The 20245-nt window shown below is 51.2% G+C and overlaps 1 protein-coding gene across 2 annotated transcripts in view; it reads left to right on the top strand.

Moving 5' to 3' along the window:
* LOC103536864 (ankyrin repeat and fibronectin type-III domain-containing protein 1) overlaps positions 1-20245 on the top strand; it is a 184464-nt gene that overhangs the window by 37682 nt on the left and 126537 nt on the right. Inside the window, exons 1-2 of one of the 2 annotated variants that reach the window (XM_030459726.1) lie at positions 4159-4223; positions 5536-5753. In XM_030459726.1, coding sequence (XP_030315586.1) covers positions 5646-5753 — 108 coding nt within the window. In that variant the 5' untranslated portion in view covers positions 4159-4223; positions 5536-5645. Of the gene's footprint in view, positions 1-4158; positions 4224-5535; positions 5754-20245 lie in introns of those variants that run through there. The other variant, XM_030459725.1, reaches the window with a different exon arrangement.

The raw sequence follows: 20245 nt of genomic DNA, 5'->3' as shown, positions 1-20245 counted from the left end.
TTTCCTGCTTCTCCAAGGGCAAAACTAAAAGGAAATCCAACCTCGGTCTTTGGGGCATTTATCCAGTTCCAAACCCATCCCTTCTCGAGGAGTTTTGGGTTTTGGTTTTTTTTTTGTCCCTTTGAGTGTTTTACTCAAACCTCCCCATTTTTCATGTTACACTGGTGAAAAAGTGAAGGCAGGTGGTGAAATCCAGCCAGTGTGGGGAGGTGATGCTCTGGGTGAGCTGTGCCAGGGCAAGCTGCTGTCTCTGGAGCCTTCAACAGACCAAAATGCCCCTTTTCTGTGATGTGAAGTCACCTTCAGGGTGCTCATTCCTGGTCTCTATCAGGAGGAGCAGCAGCAGAGAGTGGCACCACTGAGGTCTCCTCAGTGTCCTGGCCTGGCAGGGTGTTTGCTGCAGCAAATATTCCCCAGCCTGGGAGTGTGTGTTGGCCTTCAGATCAGCTGAGGTTTTTTATGGTATTCTCCTCCTCTTGTGCTGATCCTGATGAAATACCAGTATGGCTGGGCCAGCTGCTCTGAGCAATTTTACTGGGAGAGCCATTGGTAGCCAAAGTGTTTCAGTGCTTTTGGTGCCATTGGAACCATGCTGGTGCCATCAAAATCATGGGGAAAGGATTATTAGCACTGAAGCAAAAATAAGACCTGCAAGGCAGGGTTAATCAATCCAGAGCAAAATAAAATCCTTGTAAAACAGCTCCCTTCAAAGAGCACCCTTGGATTTTTAAATTTTTTTTCTTTTTAAAATCTAACCTGCTAACTCACAGTCAGATCACAGTGAGTTACCCAGCCAAGCAGCTGCTGAAACCCTGGATTAATTTGAATGCTCTGCAGGCTGCATTTTATTTCCTGGTGCTACTAATTCTCCCAAAAAGTCATGCAGAGAGAGGATCCTGGCACATTGCTAAGCCTGTTCTGCAGCACCCAGGGGATTGCTCTCCCTGCAAGAGAGCCCCATGGGTCTCCCTTCAGCCCTTTGAGTTGTTAGGAGAGGCTCTTGATGTGGGAGGAAGACTCATGGGCAAGGTTGTGTAGCTGAATCCTGGGGTCCTGAGGGAGTGGGGACACTTGTGAGGAGGGAGGTAATGGCAGGCAGCTCCATTGCTTGGAATCAAAGGTGGTTTGTGATGTTCTGTGAGCACTCAGAATGGTTTGGGTTGGAAGGAACCTTGAAGGTCCAATCCCCCTGTACGGGCAGAGACACCTCCCACCAGCCCAGGTCCCACAAGGCTTCATCCAACCTGAACTTAAACACTTTCAGGGATGGGGAATCAACAACCTCCCTAAGCAACCTGTTCCAGTGTCTCACTACCCTCATGGTGAAGATTTCTTTCCTCCTATCAAACCTAAATCTCCCCACTTTCAGTTTGAAACCACTACTCCTTTATCCTGGCACTATCCTTTCTGGTGAAAAGCCCAACCCCAGCTTTCCTGTAGGTCCTTCATGGACTGGAAAACTGCTTGAAGGTCTCCTTGAAGCCTCTTACCCAGGCTGAACACCCCCAACTCTCTCAGTCTGTGTCCTTAGCAGAGGTGGTCCAGCCCTCTGATCATCTCTGTGGCCCTTCTCTGGATCCTCTACAACAGGTCTGTATCTTTCCTGTGCTGGGGGTTTCAAAGCTGTACACAGGATTCCAGGTAATCCCACTCAGGATTTCCTGTGTTGTGGTCTGCAAGAACAGACCTGAGCAAATGGTGGAGATGAACAGACCTGGATAAAGAGTGGTCTGTCTCCTGGTAGAGAGAAAACCAAAGTGCTTTGCAGGTCTGAGAGAGCGTCTGCCATGAAGGACACAGTGTCCAGAGCACCCTTCAGCACCCAGCAGGTCCCTGCTTGGTGTGCTGGTGTTCCAGAAAGCTGAGGTGGAGAAAAAGACTGTGGGATGAAGTCCCAGTGTGAGTCAGACTCACCACAAACCTCATCACCTGCTGCAAACACCTCCTCCCATGTGAGCACAGATGGGATGAGCACCATGGAGCAGCCACCCAAGAGCAAACCTTGGGCACAACCCCCCCTGCACACAAGGGTGGAAGGAAAAGCCTTCATTGCACGCAGCAAGTGTTTAGGATTGTGCTTTATTCACAGCTGGAAGGTGCTGAGGATGCCAAGAAGAGGAGGAGTGAGAATAGCCTTGCAGGTTGGAAGGCTCCTTCCACAGCCAGAGCCTTGGATGAATGAATGAGTTGTTGTTTTCTGTCCAGATCCTCCCAGGTTGTTTTCCTGGCTTCCTTAATGCTCAGTTAGAAACAGCTAATTAGCTACTCATTAAGGCTGTCAGCATGCTATCACAGAGGGAAAAAAAGGGAAAAAAAAAAAAAGGCAGCTTTCCTCAGTGTTGCCTGGTTATTGCCCCAGCCTGAACACTGGGGCTGGCAGCATTCACCTCCCCACCACAGCACCAGGTTTGGCTGAGCCCTGGGATGGCAGTGGTGGCCTTGATGGTGCAGAGGGTCTGATGAGTGAGAGTAGGGCTGCAGGGTGTCAGGAGGGAGAGAAGACCCTTTCCTCAAAGAACTTGGGAATTTACTTTCAGCAGGTGCCATCCTTCCCCCATTCTGAGGAAGTATTGGAGAGGCACCAGGTCTCTGTCCCTGCTGCTCCCTCTGTCCTTTGGTGCATGTCCTCCCCAATGTTTCAGGTTCAGAAAGGAGAAATATTTTGCAGCAGCTGCCAAGCCCAGGAAGGTGTTTAATCTTTTAGAGGTGCTGATGCTGCTGAACACAGCTCTTGGTGGCAGAGAGGTGAGCAGCTTCCAGGCAGAAGAACAACATAAGGATGGTTGGCCTCCAGCTCGTGGGCTTGCTCCTGTCCCTGGCATTTCCTCTCCAGGGACATATTGATCTTTCCCTTCTGACTATTCTGGGCTTGATCATTGATTTACTTGTTTAGTAGACATGGGGAACAAACTCCTTCAGCATGTAGAAAAGCTTTTTTTGTGTTGACAAGGTCCTGACTCCCTCTGTGGTGGTTCCCTATGCCCAGGAAGGAGAGGAACCTTCTGGCCAAGCAGGGGAAAGTTTTGGAGAGCATCACTTCTGTGGCAGGCTAGGGAGTAGTTCTGCTGCTGATCCCACTCCAGGATGCAGCTGCCTGTGGCCCTTTTGGAGAGAGAAGAGACCAAGAACAGCAAAATCCACGGGAAACTGGGATTAGGGAGATGAGATACCACCCATGACCAGATGGTCCGTGGAGCTTTGAACCATAACTTCTTCATCCTCAGGAGAGGTGTCCCATCCAGAGGAGTGGGTGCAGTGGGTGCCTGTCCTTTCCCTTGTACCCTGGCAGCTTGGGCTGTGTTCAGTGTGCAGCCTTGGCCCTCCCTCCCCCAGTGGTGGCTGGGTCTGAGCAAACCATGATACTAAAAAGGGAGGGTCAGAAAATTCCTTGCAGGCAATGGAAAAAGCAGCAGCACCATAAACTTTAAATAAGAACCGTGATATGTTTCTGATCAATATTAAAAATATTCTGGTTGGATTAGTAATTTAAAAACCCTAGTTAACTACTATAATTATTTAATGGCTATATGAACAACACAGTTGTTTGCACTCTGTTACCTGGCTAATAGTCAATAAAATCAGTACTCAGGTGAAAGGGGACAGCCTTGGGGACAGAAAGTGGTGGCTGAGCCATCACAGAAGCACCGGGGCTGGTTCCTCCCTCCTTCCACGTGTGATTTTCCTGTGGGTTGGGTGGATCTCCTCCTGGGCTTGGCGTTTCCTGCTGCGTCCCCGGAGCAACGCTATCTCCTGGTGGCAGCCTGGAGCTGGGCTCCGATTGACGTGTTTGTGCCTTGAATAATCACAGCTTTCAAACAGCAGTTCCTGTGTTGTATGAGTTGACATTTGGAGAGGAGCAGCAGCAGCTTATTTAATTGAAAGTAGGGGGGAAAAAAAAAAAAGGATGTGATGGAAGGTAGTGCTGTGCTCCAGGTTGCCTCTTTGTTTGCGGTTTTAAGCTCTCTGCCTTTCTCTTCTCCCTCTTGTCCTCTGGGGTCTGCTGATTTTGATTCAGCACCTTCAGATCTGCTGCAGGACTTTGCATGCATTGAATTGCTTTACACCTTAAAAAGTTTTGGGATATTGCAGAAGAGACACTGTTGTTGATGGACAGAAGATGGAGAGGCTGTCACTGCGCTGTGGCTGCCGTGTCCGGTCTGGCTCTCATCACGTTCAGCATCAAACCCACAGCCTTGCTGGGCAGACTGGACTTCACTCACTTGGTAGCTGGCTTTTACCTTAAGGCCTTTATTTGCTTTAACTCTTCCAATCTTTTACTCCTCAGCCTTGGTGTAGCAGGGTCATGGTCAGTCATGCCTGCAGATGCTCTGGGTGGTAGAGAATCCAGAGGCAAATGGTATCACCTTGGGGGAAGAGGAGGCTGCAGCAGGGGGAAGAATTTCTAGACAAGAGTGTGAGATGCTCTTTTGGGCTGGAAGGGCTAAACATTGTTCATTTTGATGAGAATTGAGCAAGAGGGCTTTATTGTTTGTGTGGAGTGATTTTGGCTTGGGGAGGAGGTAAAGCAGGGCCTGCTTCAGCTGTAAAGACAAGGTTGGCACCACAAAGCACTCAGCTCGGCACAGAGCAGAGTGGTGACATTATGGAGATGTTTCCTATTGTATTTTCTTATTTGTTTTTGTTGCCCTGAAATATGGTCAGCCCCTACGCCAGGAACACCAGCTCTGTGTGCTGCTGTCTGTCCTCTGCTGCCACTTTCTCAGTGTCAATGAGGTTTGATCTCTGGGCACTGCAGCCCAGCAGTCCCCTGGTGCTTCTGGCCACGGGCTGAGCCGAGCTCCAGGAGACTGAGGTCTGGTTTCTGTCCTTGGTTTGGCTCCTGGTTTGCTCTTTGCTCTTCCAGAAAACTGTGAACAGTTTTCTAAAAGAGGAGACAGCAGTAAATCCTTCTGCAGCTTGCAACATTTGGGGTGCCTCAGTTTTCCCTTTCACAAAGCAAGGTTCATTATCAGCACTGAGTACAGAGCAGAGGAATACCTGCAGGAGAGGTTGGGCAAGGGCTGTGTGTGGCTCTGTTTGTAGGGTTTCTGTTCCTTTAGAAAAATACCCCAAATGTTTTATTTTACCATGGAATGCTCTGTTTGCCATGAGGTGAGGAAGGATGAATGAAATATATTATATTTCTTTGTAAGTGGCTATTTCAAATGGGATAACCCTATTAGAGCTAAATAGCAGGAAGTTTTTAAGCATTTTAAGCATTAGGATTTTAGTCTGCTGATCATTCTGAGTAATAATATTTATCCTGGAGGCCAAGTCTTTGTTGTGCTCAGCTGTGTTTGACTGATTCCTACCAGGAGGATGTTGGGGGCTGCTGTCTGGGGGGCTAGGGGGTCCCCAGGGGCTTGCATCAGGGATGTGCCCCCCACGGGAGGCCAAGTCCTGCAGCACCCCATGGCGTGCTGGTGGGTGTGGGATGGACAGAGGGGACCCGGGCTGTCCTTTGGGTATCCTGCTGGTGGGCTGGAGGGGTAGGGCTGTGGCTCTGATGAGGTGCCATGTCCTTCTGCTCCCCAGGGGATGCCTGGAGGCTGGAGGATGACTGCACAGACCCCCCGCGGGATCCCCAGCTGGGCACAGCAGTGGAGGACGCCCCGTTCAGCTACTTCCGCACCCGTTCCTTCTACATGAGGAAGAGTCTGTCTGTGGACAACCACCTGGGGACCCTCAGCTATGCTGTCCACCCTGCTGAGACCAAGGCTGAGCGAGTCAAGACCAAGCTGCGGCGGCAATTTGTGAGTAGCAAGGTCTTTGTCCCCCCCTCCCCACTGCTCACACACACACAGCTTCCCAAAAACACCCACCCCCAGTCAGAGAGCTGGTTTTATGTGCAGCGTTATCAAAACAACACAGAAAAGGGCTGTTCCAGCCTGGTGGAGCAGATGGTAGCAGCAGGTTGAGTTTGCCCCCCTCCCCATAGCTCCCAGGTAGGGGTTTGGGCTCCCCTGGGGGTGTTGCTGGCTCAGGGGTGGCTCTTGCTTGGGCAGGTGGTGTGTGTGTGGTGAGGGTCTTGTCTCTGGGTGCTGCTGTCTGAAGCATGGAAGGAGGTTGAAAGTAAGAAATGAGTTTTCCAGTCCACTGCCTCACCTGCAGAAGCAGCTGGGGTTTTGTAAAGGTTTGCAAGGCACAGCGAGGAGCTGAGCTGAACAATAAACTGGTGGTGAGACCCTGGGACAGCTCAGCCCTTACTGGCCCTTTGGAGCATCCTGGTGGTGGGAGCAGGGCACATCCAGGGGCACATCAGGGCTGCACTGCAGCTGCTGGAGGCTCTGATCAATGTTTAATGGGTTTTGCTTCTTCTCTTTCCCAGAGACACCCAACCTGGGGGTTCATATGGCTTTCCTGCTGCCTCGTTACTGGCCTCAGGGTTGTAATGAGGGCTCGGGTGTCCCCTTGCTGAAAGCACTCGGTGTTGGGTGGAAATGGGTGAGAGCATCTGTACAGTGAGAGCAGAGGAGGGAGTGGGTGCCTGTGAGACCCAGAGTGTCACCAAGAGCTGACAGATGGGCCAGGGGACCTCACCCTGCCCTGGGCTTTGGACAGACTCATCTTTTGAGAACCTCTGTCCCTGAAGTCACAGATTTTCCTCTAGCCCAGAGAAAGGGCTGGGTGCTACAGGCTGGAGCTGCTTCTGGTGTCCCCTGGGCTGTGGCACTGCAGGACACAGGGTGGCTTTGGGGGTTTGTGCTCAGATTGTTGGATGCAGCTGCTCCTTTTCTCTCTGGGAGGACAGTTCTGACCTCGGCATCACATCAGCACTTGGCCACAGCAGCAGCAGATTGTGGTGAGGGTGAGTCTGGGGGAGCTGATGACAACCCCAGCACTGTGAACTGCCCCTGGTGGAGCTGCTGGCTTGGGGAGCAGGTGAAAGCCTTGGGAATGGAGATGAGCAGAAGGCATGGGATGAGGCATCTGGTGAGTGGCTGAAAAGCATTGGAGGTGATTAAGATGAGGCAGTGCTGCAGCAAGGTAAGACAGGGGGGTCCACTTCATCTGTCCTTCACCCTCAGACCTGCAGCACCCGGAAGGGGAAGAGAGGGAGGTTATTGAGATGTTGGGAACTGTTCCTCTTTTAGAGATGTTTCTTCAGTATGTCCATGGGCCCTGTCACCCACAGCCTTCCTTCTGCAGCAGATCTGGGTGCACAAGGCTTGGAAGGACTTGTACTCTGAGCCCAAACAGCATCCTAGTGCTGCAGAAGGGGGCAATCCTCTGCTCAGCACCATGCTGGCAGCTCTCTGTGCTGTCTGCAGCAGATAATTCACTTCGGCCTTTGACTTCATGAAGTTTTGAGGGTCTTTAATTTCCTTGGTGTATTCATGGAGCTTATTTATATCTGTCCAGGAATGAAGCCTGATTTTTGTAGTGTTGTTGTTTCTTTGGTTAGGTTTTTTTTTTTCCCCTCATTTATTTATTTATTTTTAGCTTGCCTATGTCATTTCTGGTTTGACATCAGAAAGGTGTTGCTGCTGTAGGCTCTGTCATAGGCTGTGAGCCTGTGAGACCTACAGAGACAAGCAGACTCATCCCACCTGGGAATGGCCTTTCAGCAGAGTCTGGGGGCAGGCAGGCTGCAGAAAGCTGAGCCAGCAGCTCATTAGCTGGAGCTCAGGCTGGTACAGGACCAGCACTTTTCACACAGCTATAGAGCCTGGCTTTTCAGATCACAGTAAAGGTCCTGCCAACCTAGGGAAGTTATTTCTGAGAAGAGGTACCTCCACGTCCTCCCAGGGTTTGGTAATTAGTTTTCATCTTGGTGCTGGAGATGTTGGAGTTTCTCTGAGTCAATGTCATGCCCTGGCCCCAGCCCCAGCTCTCTGAGCACAGCTGGTGGAGAAATTGGTGCATGGCACAGCATTTGTAGAAGGGAATATGTTTTGTCTTTTTTGCAGTGGCTCATCTGGGACCTTTTAGGAAAGTCCATATTTAAACCTTGATTCATTTTTCCGGACTGTTGCGTTTACCCAGCTCGTAACTTTAGATTTCTGGCTTTGCTCTTTCCCTGCTGACAGGATGAGCTGCCTTTGCCTTGCAGTGCAGCTGCTCAGTTTTCTATTTTGGGAATTGCTGAGAGTGAGGGGAGAAGCTTCTGATGCAGGGCTTCTGGGGGGCAGCTGAGACCCTGCCCTAGCAGGGGAGATGGAGATGGGGAAAGCTATTGCCTGCGTGCCTCCTGTGCTATGCTTCTGCCCTGGCTCCATTTGATCACCAAGGCATTGTGCTGGTCACGGGCATTCTCCAAGGGAGAATTTCTTGTAGCTCATCTGAAAACACTGGAGATTTGTGTCCCTGCACCCCTGGGGTGCAGCATGCTGGAGCACTGCAAGCAGTGCTGGGGGTTCTTTCTGCTTCCCTGCCAGTGCAGAGGGAGCACCTGCAAATCCTGTTTCAGCCCCATTCACCAGGAGCAGCTCTCCTTCCCCTGACTGCCAGAGGCAAGCACACCTCCCAGTGCCTCCCATAGCCTCCCAGTGCCTCCCAGAGCACAGTGCAGGGTGGGCTTCCCCATGCCAAGTAGCTTGTGGAATGTGTCTGCGGTCCCACTGCTGGCATGTGATGGCTCCACACGTACAGGTTGCTTGAATTTGCATAATTTGAATTTTAAATGAATTCCAATTTTTTTTGTGATTGTCAGGACGAGTTGTCTTTTTAATAAGCCTTTCCTTTTAACTCCTCTAAGGCTTGTGATGTTGGTGATGTTTCTGTCTTTGAGAACGAGGAGCATTTGATGGCTTTTGACGTCTGTGTCTCACAGGGATGCCCTGCCTTGCCCCAGTGGGTCCAACCCCTCCATGCTGTGGCAGAGGTTAGAGACAGGGCTGTGCTCTGAGACCTTGGGTGAGTTGTTTTGAGTCACCCAGTGATGGGCAAAGAACCATTTTGGATTTTTGTGCCCAGCTGGGTCTGTGCTGCCTCCGTTCTGGGGAGAGAGGAGCCAGGATGGGACCTTCTGCAGTGTCCTTTGCCCGGGAGAGAAATGGCTGCTTTGCAGGCTGAGGGCAAACTTCTTGTCTTCACAGGAGCCCTGATCATTAAAGGCAGAAATATCTCCATTAAACTCAGTATTAGCCTTAGGGAGGAGTCACCCAGCATTGAGTCACTGTCTGCCATGGCTGCCAGGACAGGCAGGGCAGATTACAGCAGGGCTCAGGGTGAATCTGTAACTCATTCTTTTTACCCTTGGGTACTTGAAGTGCTCTGTATCCACATCAGTTGTCCTGGCATTGCCCACTGATGCTGTGATGTTACCAGGGAAGCTGCTGAACTGACACACAGATCCTGCTGCTCCCCTGAGAGGGGGAGCCCGGGGGTCAACACCTTCCTGTGAGCAGCTCTGTCCTGACCCCTCTTTCATTCTAAATGAAATACAGCTTGTTCTTGTTGTGTGTAACAGGAGAGCTTTCCAGTTTCTGCGTGTGGGATGGAGGAGAGCAGGGACTGGCACTGCTCTGCCACAGCAGCTGGTTCAGCTCTGCCATCCCTGGTGCCACCAAAACTGTCCTGATTCTTCTGCACTGCATTCCTGCAATGAGTTAATCATAGAAAGCAGCTCCATGGAGCAAGACCTTGGAGTCCTAGTGGACAGTAAATCCTCCATGGGTCAGCAATGTGCCCTGGTGGCCAAAAGGGCCAATGGTGTCCTGGGGGGCATCAGGAAAAGTGTGTCTAGCAGGTCTAGGGAGGTTCTGTTCCCCTCTACTCTGACCTGGTGAGACCACACCTGGAATACTGGACCCAGTTTGGGGCTGTCCCAAGACAGACAGGGACCTGCTGGGAAGAGCCCAAGGCAGAGCTATGAGGATGATGAGGGGACTTGAGCACCTCTCCTGTGAAGACAGCCTGAGAGCCCTGGGGCTGTTCAGCCTTGAGAAGAGAAGGCTGAGAGGGGATCTGCTGAATGCCCATCAGTACCTGAGGGGTGGGGGGCAAGAGGAAGGGGCCGATCTCTTCTCAGTGGTGCCCAGTACAGCACAAGGAGTAATGGGCTGAAGTTAGAACACAGGAGTTCCACCTCAACATGAGGAGAAACTTCCTGCCTGTGAGGGTGAGGGAGCCCTGGCCCAGGCTGCCCAGGGAGGTTGTGGAGTCTCCTTCTCTGGAGCCTTTCCAAACCCCCCTGGATGTGTTCCTGTGTGTCCTGCCCTGGGGGATCCTGCTGGGGCAGGGGGATTGGACTGGATGATCTCCAGAGGTCCCTTCCAACCCTGAACATTCTATGATTCTATGATTTTGTATTTTAAGTGAGACTCAAGGTTGTCTTGCTTACCTGGCTATGTTCTCATTATTTTTTAATTATTATTTTTTTTGTACAGTATTTTTTGCAGGCAGTCATTCTGTTATGAAATGTCTGTGCCCTCCAGGAAAGCCCTAGAGCCCTGTTTGTCTTGGGAGCTCTAGAGAAGAGTTGAGCAGAGGTGATTCCTTGTCTTACAGAGCCTAGAATGAAGCAGAAAAAGATAACTGGCATGGTAGGACCTGGTGAAAGGAGGCAGTGAGGAGACAACCTTGCTTTGTGAGAGAAACCTGATCAAATGTGGTGCTTGCTGACATTCCTAACAGTGCTTGTGCTGTAGGAGGAAGCAGGTAGCAGCTGACATGTACCTATCCTGGTTTTCCTATTCCTATGGATTCTGGATATCCTTCCAGAAACTCCTCCTGTTCCTGATGGACACTAGGGAGATGGAGCACATGGGTCTGTGCAGGAACCTCCTTGCTCCAGAGCATCCATAGGGTGTGGGTAGCCTGCTCTGCGTTGTTGGTGTCAAGCACACTGGGCAGAGCCCAGAGCAGAACCATTACTGCTTGTGGGACCCACCCCTGTGTTATCCCTACACTTTTCTTGTCTTGTTCCTTGGTCTTGAAATGGGTTTAAGTTATGCCAGGGGAGGTTTAGGTTGGATATTGAGAAAAATAATGCAATTTCCCAATAATATTGGGAAGAAAAATGCAATGAGGCATTGGGATGGGCTGCCCAGGGAGGTGGTGGAATCACCAGCCCTGGAGGTGTCCAAGAAGTGTTTAGATGTGGTGTGTCCTGGGTCTATGCACAGCTTGCCCTCAGTTTTGCAAAGCAGGGTTATGGTGATGGGTGTGAGGAGGGGAAAGCAGAGACAGCTGAAGGATGCAGGCTCTGTCTCATCTCATTGTGCCCGACCCCACTGTGGCAAATTGCTCACTCGCCGACTCATTGATGAGGAGTTTAAAAAAAAAACAAAAAAACAAAACCCAAAAACCTGATAACTAATGTCATGCTTTGGAGAGCAGCTTATTCACTGGAGAGCAGGCAGCAGAGCAGTCCCTGGGTGCAGGCAGGGAGTGGGAGAGGCCTCCTGTGAATCACAGCTTCACAAATTACTGCGGGAGGAACCAAGACAGGAACGCTCTGAACCCAAGCAGTCCCGGCTCCTTCCTTTGATGGTTGGGGGTTTAATTGCTTGGAGTGTCCCAGGGAGTGCTTTTTGGTGCCTGAATTAAAGCAGCTGAGGGCTTGGGGAAGAGGAGTGTGAGCTGGATATCTTGGAGCTAAACATCTCTGGAGGTGTTGGTGGGTGCAGTGGTGCCTTGTGGTGTCTTGTCCAAAGGGCTTTTGGACCTCTGCTTCTGCAGAAATGGCTCTGGTTGGGAGGGGGAGTTTTGCTGAATGTCAGTCAGTGTGCTGGGCTGGTTGTCTGCTGATGGGTGAACTGATGGTGGGTTTTGGTGAAGTGTAGAAAGATGTATTTAGTTTATTTTAAATGTCCAATTGCAAGTCATTTGAAGTCTGTTTTTTTCTGGAGCTCCATCTATCTGTATGAACACCAGACTGATATTGCTGACATTCCCAAACTGTGTTCAGCTGCTGCTTTGTGCTTGCCTTTCCAACCTTCCCTTCCTTTCTGCAGTCAGTGGGAACCTTCTCTGTGAGAATAGAAAAAATAAAATTAAACCCAAACATCACACAAAGCCAAATGGCCAGAAACACCAACAACCTGCTGGGGTAGTGCTGGGTTGTCAGGGCCTGGCCCAGGCTGCCCAGGGCAGTGGTGGAGTCCCCATCCCTGGAGGGGTTTCAAAGCTGTGGAGCTGTGGTGCTGAGGGCCATGGGTCAGTGCTGGGGTTAATGGTTGGACTGGATGATCTTCAAGGTCTTTTCCAACCAAAAAACATTCTGTGCTTCTATCCCTGAGGCCACTCTAAGTGCATTTTCAGCCCAGTGGGATACACAAGACTCCACCAGCAAACCTCTGCTGGTCACGAGGATCTGCAGGCAGAACCAGAGCATGTGCTTCTCTCTCAGATGGAAGGAACAGGAGTTCTTGTGTTGGATTTTTCTTGTTCTGGAAATTATTCAGCAATTGTCTCTTAAACCTATTTGTTTGTATATTTTTTTTGTGATGTTTAATACAAAGCAAACCACCTTGCATTTGAAAATCACCCTCAGGAAGCCTCCTCTTTTCCATGTAAGTGATTTGAGACCTGCTGATGGGCAGGGGGCTGAGAGTGCAGTCTCTGACAGTGCCTTAAAATAAACAGACAGCAGCTGTGGGCTCCTCTGCTTGAAGCTGGAATGTGTTAGTTGCCAAGGGACAGATTTTTGGGTTTTATTTGAACACTGCCATTTTGCAGGTTGAACGCCAGGGCAAACTCTGTATCATTTTCCCAGGGCTCTTAGAAGAGAGGATACAGGTTGGCTTTGCTCCTGACTCGGGCCTGTCCAAATAATTTATGCAAACTGCTAGGAAATGGCCTCTAAATTCAAACTCTTAATAACCACAGTTCAAAACCGCTGCTATTTCCCTCCAAACCCGCAGTGTTTGCTCCCTCTGCTGGCTTTGCTTCGGGAAGGAGCATCCTGGGCTCAGCCAGGGGGATGCTGGCTGGGAGGTGGTGGAGGGACCACTTTCCCGCCTCCCATTCATTAGCAATTTGCTTCTGGCAAGGAGCATCAAATGCAGAGAAAGCAGCAGGGCTGAGGAGGAGAGCAGAATCCTTTGCCAGCTTCCAATTTTACTCCACTTCTCCAAGCTAGACTTGCTAAAAATGTGCACTGAGTCCTTCAGTGTTTGAAGGAAACAACTACAGAGATTAAAAATAAGCAAGACATCATTTTTAGAACTGGTGTCTTCTCTGCAGCAGGACTGGCTCACGACCTGAAACTCCAGCGAGATGCTGGAGCCTGAGCTGGGGTCTCAGTGATGGGAGCTGGGGGATACTTTGGGCTGCAGCCAGAAAATGCTTTCAGGTGGCTCCATCTCACTGAGCACACAAAAGCTTGTGCTGGCAGGGTGTGGACTGGGGCCTCTCCATGGCACAGCTTCTCCACCTGCCTTTGGCTGGTTGTTCCCTCCCAACACCTGGGTGTGATGGTGGAAATGGCCACATGTCTGCTGCCCAGGGCCTTTTTAGCCTCTGCATCCAGCCACGGAGGTCCCAGCTCCCAGGGTTTTTCCCTGTTAGTCCCAAAGTGAACAAACAGTCTGGTGGGTTTTGTAATCCTGGCTTCTTTTCTCACACCTGGGCTCTGTGGTTTGCTCCATGATTGTGGGACTTTGGATCCCAGGCTGGTCAACTGCTTAGACCAGGTGTAGTAGATTGTATCTTCTGCTCACCATAAGGGCCTCTTGCTCTACCTCTGGACCCTTTTTGTGGGTAGGGATTCACCCGTTGGTAGATCTGCTTCTCTGAGCTTCCTCTTGAGCCTTCTTGCTGTTGCTTTCCCAGGCATCAGACTGCAAATCCAGGTGCTGTACAGAGCTCCCAGTCTGGAAGTCTTTGGGTCTCCTCTGTCTGAGGAAGTCAGGTGCCTGAAGATCAGGAGGAACTGGTGCAGCTCTTTGTAAATGCAGTCTCCAAAACTTTCCTGAGCTATCACAGAGTGCCAGTGAAGCGAGTGCTTTAGCAGCCTGAGGTTTAAACACTCCTGGAGTACTTTCCTTAAAAAAAAAAAAAAAAAAAAGATGCAGGGTGGTGCCTGTGCCTCAATAAACACTTTGGAACATCTTTGTGGCTTCACATGGATCCAGAAAGTGGATTCAGTTGCAAAACTGGGAGCAATTTGGTGCCGTGGCTGGAGGTGGCATTCGGTGTATGCTGGGTGCCAGCACCTGGGTGTTGCCAAACCTCTCCAGGTGCAGCCTGCCTGGAATGAATCCCTGTGCTCTAGAGCTCCATAAATCCCTGTGCTGTCCCCTTAGAAACCACGGGACTCCCAGAACTGGTCCGTGGGTCTGTGGTGGGTGCAGTAGCAGTTGTGTGCTACAAGAGGTCTCTGCAGCACTGTGCTTCGGTACCCACCGTGGAGCAGCAGCTCCTCAGGCTTTGCTTCCTCCATCCCTGGGGAAGGGTTTTCCTCTATCCATCCCCGAGTTCTCCTCAGCCTCCAAATCCTCATGGTCACCCCACTCCTTATTGCACCCGGGAACCTGGGGAAAACTGCCCGAGCTCCCAAAAGCTTTGAGGATGTCACTCATGTCCCAACACGTCGGTCACAGATGACTGTTCACAGTGACTGTGGTTGGGGCTCTTTGCTGTCCCCAGAGCTTTCCAGCCTGAGCTGTGGTGAGGAGCAGAACACCAGAATGTGACCCTGATGCCATCAGAGTGTGTTTGTCCCACCCAGGGGCACTCAGGGTCCCAGCACCTACTGTAGGGCTTGCTGCCTGCTCAGCTTTGCTGGACCTCACCTAAGGAGCAAGAGGGGGGGACAGCAACTTTGGGGGACATTGTCCCAGCCCCTCCTGTAGCCTCCATGGAGTTTGGCAGTGACAGAGCTGATCCTCAGCCCCAGTCCTTCCCTGGCAGTGCCATGTGGGCAGGGTGGCCATCACCCTGCTTCAGGGGACACTGGCACATAGTGAGGAGAGGTGACTTGTCTAACTTGTGTTGCCTGTCCCCAGTTCCAGCACTTGGGAACTTGCTGGGAACCCTGAGGTCTCCCGGGACACTGACTGGAGCTGGTTCAGCTCCTTGGGCAAGGATGAGAGTGGGAAGCAGAAGGTCTGGTTGGGGACATCCTGCTGCAGAGGGGCTGAGGCCAGGGAGGGCTCCCTGCCATCTGCAGAGTCTTTGTCAGGGTCTCTGTGGGTGCTTTCACTCACCCAGAGGCTCCTGGTGATGTCTGGGAGCTCCCAGGGAGCCCAGCGAAGTAGAAGTTTGGAGAAGGAGCTGGCAGTGATCTCAAAGGGGACATCAGAGGCTGAAGATTAAGCGGAGCATTTCCGGTGGGAACCAGAGGACGTCTGGGGTCGGGTGTCACCTCTTTTTGACGGTAACAACAGCCTTGCTGCTGTTGGGAAGGATGGAAAAAGAAAGGATCCTGAAACCTAAGAGCTGTTTTGCTATTTACTTTGGTTCTGTTTTTACTCCAAGAATAGAAACAAAGACGATGGATTTGCATCACCAGGAGCAACTTGAGGAGGGAGGAGGAAGCGGTGGGGCCTCATTAGTGGCAGGAATGTGCTGGTGAGAGGAGGGCCCCGGTGACAGGGGAGGAGGTTTGACCTGGGGGTTCCTATTAGCATTTTGTTCATCTCACTTCTCCCATCTTATGTTTTATTTTTTTAATGACTAGTTTGCCAGCCCTCTTGCAAGGGGGCGTTTGCAGAGGCAGAAGCAGCCCGGGCTTCAACAGAGAGTAAAGTGCCTTGGGAGATTGCCCTGCTTCCACAGTTGGGTCTTGATCTCCTGGAAGGAAAAGATTTATCTCCTTCTGCACCCACTGTTTAGAAGTCTTTGCCTGTCAAGTGTAAAAAGCTGTTTTCCCTCCCTTGCTGTTGCATCTCCAGTCAGAGTCTGATCACAGCAAAGGACTAAGAATAGCTGCAGAGGGGTGGTGGTGGGGTGGCCCACAGCTGTGAGACCTTCAGCCTTGCTGATCCTCACTCAGGAGGAGGAGGGTTGGGTTAAGAGGGCTGGGATGGGTGGTTTTGCTGTGGAGATCTTGATGCCTTGTTCCATGGCAAGAGGTGTGCTTGCTGCCAGCCTGCTGAAGCCTCCAAGCAGGACAGGAGGAGGTTGAACTGGGACCCAGGACTGACTGGCAGTGGAGTAGAAAGACAAAGTTAGAGTTCTATGTGTGTGAGATCTTCCCTCTGTTTTCTTTGGTTGTTGCAGAGGTGGCTTCTTGGGAGAGAGAATAGCTTTTTGGTGATGCCAGTCTACCAGCATGACAACGTTCAACTTCTGGATCAGCTTTCTGACAGCAGAAATGTCCTGCCTTGTGGAAAGTTTCAGTGCTTCTGGACACTTTGAGGAAAGCAGTGTGAAAGCTGCTGACCTGGATAGACCTGATATGCACTCAGTTCCTCTGTGGGGTGGTGGGGTCTTGCCAGTTTTTACCCTTGTTATCTCCTGGGGAGGGAGGAAAGTGATGGTTGGAGGAGTGCAGGTATGGAGCTTCAGAGAGGTACACTGATAGGGTCACGGTGGACCTGGGCCCTCGTTCAAGTCCTGCGTTCAGTTGGGGCAATAATTGCACTCTGTGGTGAGGAAATGACACACGTGTGGTCTGTGATCCTCTGGACCAGGGCTGAGTCTGGTTTTGGTTCCTGCTGCTTCCCCTCTGGTGGGTTTTTCCCTTTCACTACTTGGCCTCTGCGTTTTTGGGGGTGGTTTGGTTTCCTCTTTCTGGCTTGACAGTCAACAGCAAATCCATCCCACAGCTCAGCTGCTTCATTCAGTTTTTTGTTCAAATGATCATCTACTGTTTCTTATGGCCATTTAAGGTACCTCTGGTGAGCAGCTGTGGCATTGGCTCTGGAGCAGTGGGTTCCACAGTGGCTGCTTGGGTGGTAGAACGGAGCATTGGCTGCCCAAAAAACAGGGAAAATGGAGACCTAGTGCCTGATGCTGGCTTGAGGGAGGGCATCTGCTTTGTCTGCAGACCTTTGGTTGTGGTAGAAAGGCACCAGCTCCTCTGCATTGGGAATCAGCCTGGTGATGCTCCAAGAGGAGCACACAGAACCACACAGCTTTGCTGGGACATTTTCTGTTGATGACCCCTCTGGACACATCGGGAAGATTTAGGGCAGGAGGAGCACTGGAGACTTCTCGTGGAGCTTCAGGTGAATCCAGCCTTTTCTCCCAGGGCTGGTCTGTTGGGGGTGTTTGGTTCTGGTGTGCTGTTGTCAGGTGCCTCAGGGTGATAAGATTGGTTTTCTGATACAGTGCTCCCTGTGTTTCTGAATGGAGCCCATGAGGAGGTGCCTTATCAGGTGGGTTCAGGCCTTGCTGCCATCCTTCCATCTTCCCAAGAGATGGCATTGGCACCAAAGAGCCCCGGGGCATAATTATGCATTGCCTGGTTAATCAGCAAGTTAATTTGTCATCTGAGAGCCAGCTGACACTGCAAGTCTTCAACTTGAGTGTTGCTGATGAGTGAATTAAATAACTGGAGCCTCTTTGGACCTTGCCTCCTTCATAGAATCACAGAATGGTTTGAGTTGGAAGGGACCTTAAAGATCATTGAGTTCCAACCTCTCTGCATGGGCAGGGACACCTCCCACCAGCCCAGGTTGCTCCAAGCCCCATCCAACCTGGACTTGGACACTGGCAGGGATGGGGCATCCACAGCTTCCTTGGACAACCTGTTCCAGCATCTCACCAACCACACAGGAAAGATTTTTTTCCTAGTGTCCAACCTAAATCTCCCCTCTTCAAGTTTAAAACCATTTCCCCTTGTCCTCTCCCTACACCCCCATGTCCAAAGCCCTCCCCCAGCTTTCTTGTAGCCCCTTCAGATATTGGAAGGTTGCTCTGAGCTCACCTGGGAGCCTCCTCTTCTCCAGGCTGAACAAGCCCAATCCCTCAGCCTGGCTTCCCAGGGAGGTGCTCAGCCCTCTGAGCATTTGAGTGGCTCCTCTGGACACCTTCCAGGAGCTCTGTGTCCTTCTGATGCTGGGGACTCCAGAACTGGACACAGTGCTCCTGCTGGAGTCTCCCAAGAACAGAGCAGAGAATCCCCTCACATTCAGGTAGACCAAGTTTCCCTCATGCTCCTTGACGAGACACAACGGAGCTGAAGCTGGCTGTGGCTGAGCACCATGCTGGTGGCAGCTTTGTTAGCTGGGCACGTTCTCCTGGGGCTTAGACATTGATTAACACCTGCAGGCTAAAACGAGCTGGTTTCAGTTCCTGGCACGTACAGCAGATCAAAATGTTTTTATTTCCTCCACGTGGCCTTAGGCATCCACAGATGATGTAACTGAGCTCAAGCACCCCGCCCTCCCTCCGCAGAGATGTCTGTCCAGCCTCTCTGTGCCAGGGTCCAGTGTCTGAGCGCCCTTTTTCTTGCTTGTAGGCAGTGACTGGATGCTGAGCTCTGGCCATCTGTCTGTTTGGGTTGGATTTTCATGGGAATCCTTCGAAACTGCAAAGTGGTGAAATAGATCCACCCCAGCACATATGCCTTGGGGTAGTGATGGACCCCTTCATATGTGGTGGTTTTCCAAGGCCAAGCCTGTTCTTCTCAGACCCATGACACTCCAGGCATGGCTCAGTCTGGTGTCACACTCAGTCCCACAGCCCAGGAGCACTCTGCTCCCCTGATGGGACCACCCCAGGCTTTGCTGGTGAGTGGTGGTGGTTGTGGTGGGCAGCCTCTGGTGTGCACCCAACTCCTCCAGTGCTTTGCCTTCCCATTGCTGTGCTGTTGGGGCTGTTCAATGCTCCTTGTGTTCTGTGTGTGTGTTTTGTGTGTGTGTGTCCACCACTGTGGGGCTCGTGTGCCTGAGGAAAACTAAAACTCAGCAGCCTCCCTGGGGAGAGCAAGTGGGAGCTGTCGACACTTTACTGGAGAAATTAATGACTGAGCTAAGAAAAGGCTGGATTTTTTTACTTTTTTCTGCTGGGAAGGATGTACATAAGTAAGTTAATGCCAAAGAATTGAGGGCCACTCTTTAGTGGGTCTGGGAATTTCTCAGGGCAGAAGGAAGCCTGGAAGAGAGGACAGGGTGGGATCCACCCCTGTTCATCCTGTAGGAGACACAGCCCATGGAGCTGGGAGCTGAGAAGTGGTTCCTTCCTCCCCAGCTGATTCAGGGGTCAAGTAACCCCCTCCCCTGCCCACCCTTGGGGCTCTAATAAGAACTGACCCAGGTTGCCCAGAGAAGCTGTGGCTGCCCCATCCCTGGCAGTGTCTCAGCCCAGGTTGGATGGGGCTTGGAGCAACCTGGGCTGGTGGGAGGTGTCCCTGCCATGGTTGGAACCTGGTCTTTCAAGGTCTCTTTCAGACCAAACTACTCTGTGATGATTGTTCCTAACCACCCGGGCTGGTGGCAGAGGAGATGAGGCTCTGATTTATTTTAAAACACGGGCAGTCAGGGTCCTTGGCTGCTGTGAGTCTGTGTGGGGCTGCAGGAGGTTGTGGGGATGGGAGGGCTCAAAGCCAGGTCTAAATATTTCTAATTACCCTGCATTTGTAGACCTTTTCTAAACAAACCAGTGACAAGCTGCCTCTTTTTCTGTTGCCAAGGCCTGTGCAGAAAATATTTAGATCAGCAGCAAAGGCAAATAATCTTGGTCTAGGGATGTGGCGGGTTTTATTTTGCAGGTTCTTTTTGCCTTGGCTAGATCTTTATTTATTCTTGGTTTTGTTTAGTGGTTCCCATCATACATAAACTCAGACCCTGGTAAGGCAGGGACGTGTCTCCTTTCTCCTGGACCATCCAACGCCCCCACGAGCATCACTCCCCCTTCCCAAAAAGTTATTGTTCCTAGAAAGCAGAGCAGTGCCACTGGAATGTTAATTGGGGGAAGTGAATAACCACCGCTCCCCTCCGCCTAACCTTCCCCAGCCCCCTTTTAACCAGCAAATTGAATTTATTTAGGCATTGAAGGTCCTGTCTCTCCTTCCCCTGGGCAGACTGAAGTGTCCATTGTGCAGCCCCACACTGGGATTTGCTGCCATTTGTTTAAGGATTTTTTTTTTTTTTTTTTAATTTAAAGAAAGGCAATTTTTAAGCAGGGAGTGGGACACGGGACAGGACCTTTCTCTCTTGCTGCAGGGAGAGGAGATGAGTTGTGGCATGCAGGGGGCTGGGTTTGTCATGGGTGCCATTCCCAGGGTGACTTGGGCTTCTTATTCCTTTGGGATAGGGTTCATGTGTTCCCTTCTCACCTTGCTAAGCCCATGAAGGAGGCAGGAACAACAAGTCCAGCCCGTGGCTGTAGCAGGGTGTAGAATCCACTGCATGTCTTGGTAGGTGCCTCCCAGTTGGAGCAGAGGAGGGCTGCTGGGGAAAGAGGTTTT

The sequence above is a fragment of the Calypte anna genome, chromosome 14, assembly GCF_003957555.1.
Source record: "Calypte anna isolate BGI_N300 chromosome 14, bCalAnn1_v1.p, whole genome shotgun sequence".
Lineage (NCBI taxonomy): Eukaryota > Metazoa > Chordata > Aves > Apodiformes > Trochilidae > Calypte > Calypte anna.
This window is presented reverse-complemented; position numbering and strand designations above follow the sequence as displayed.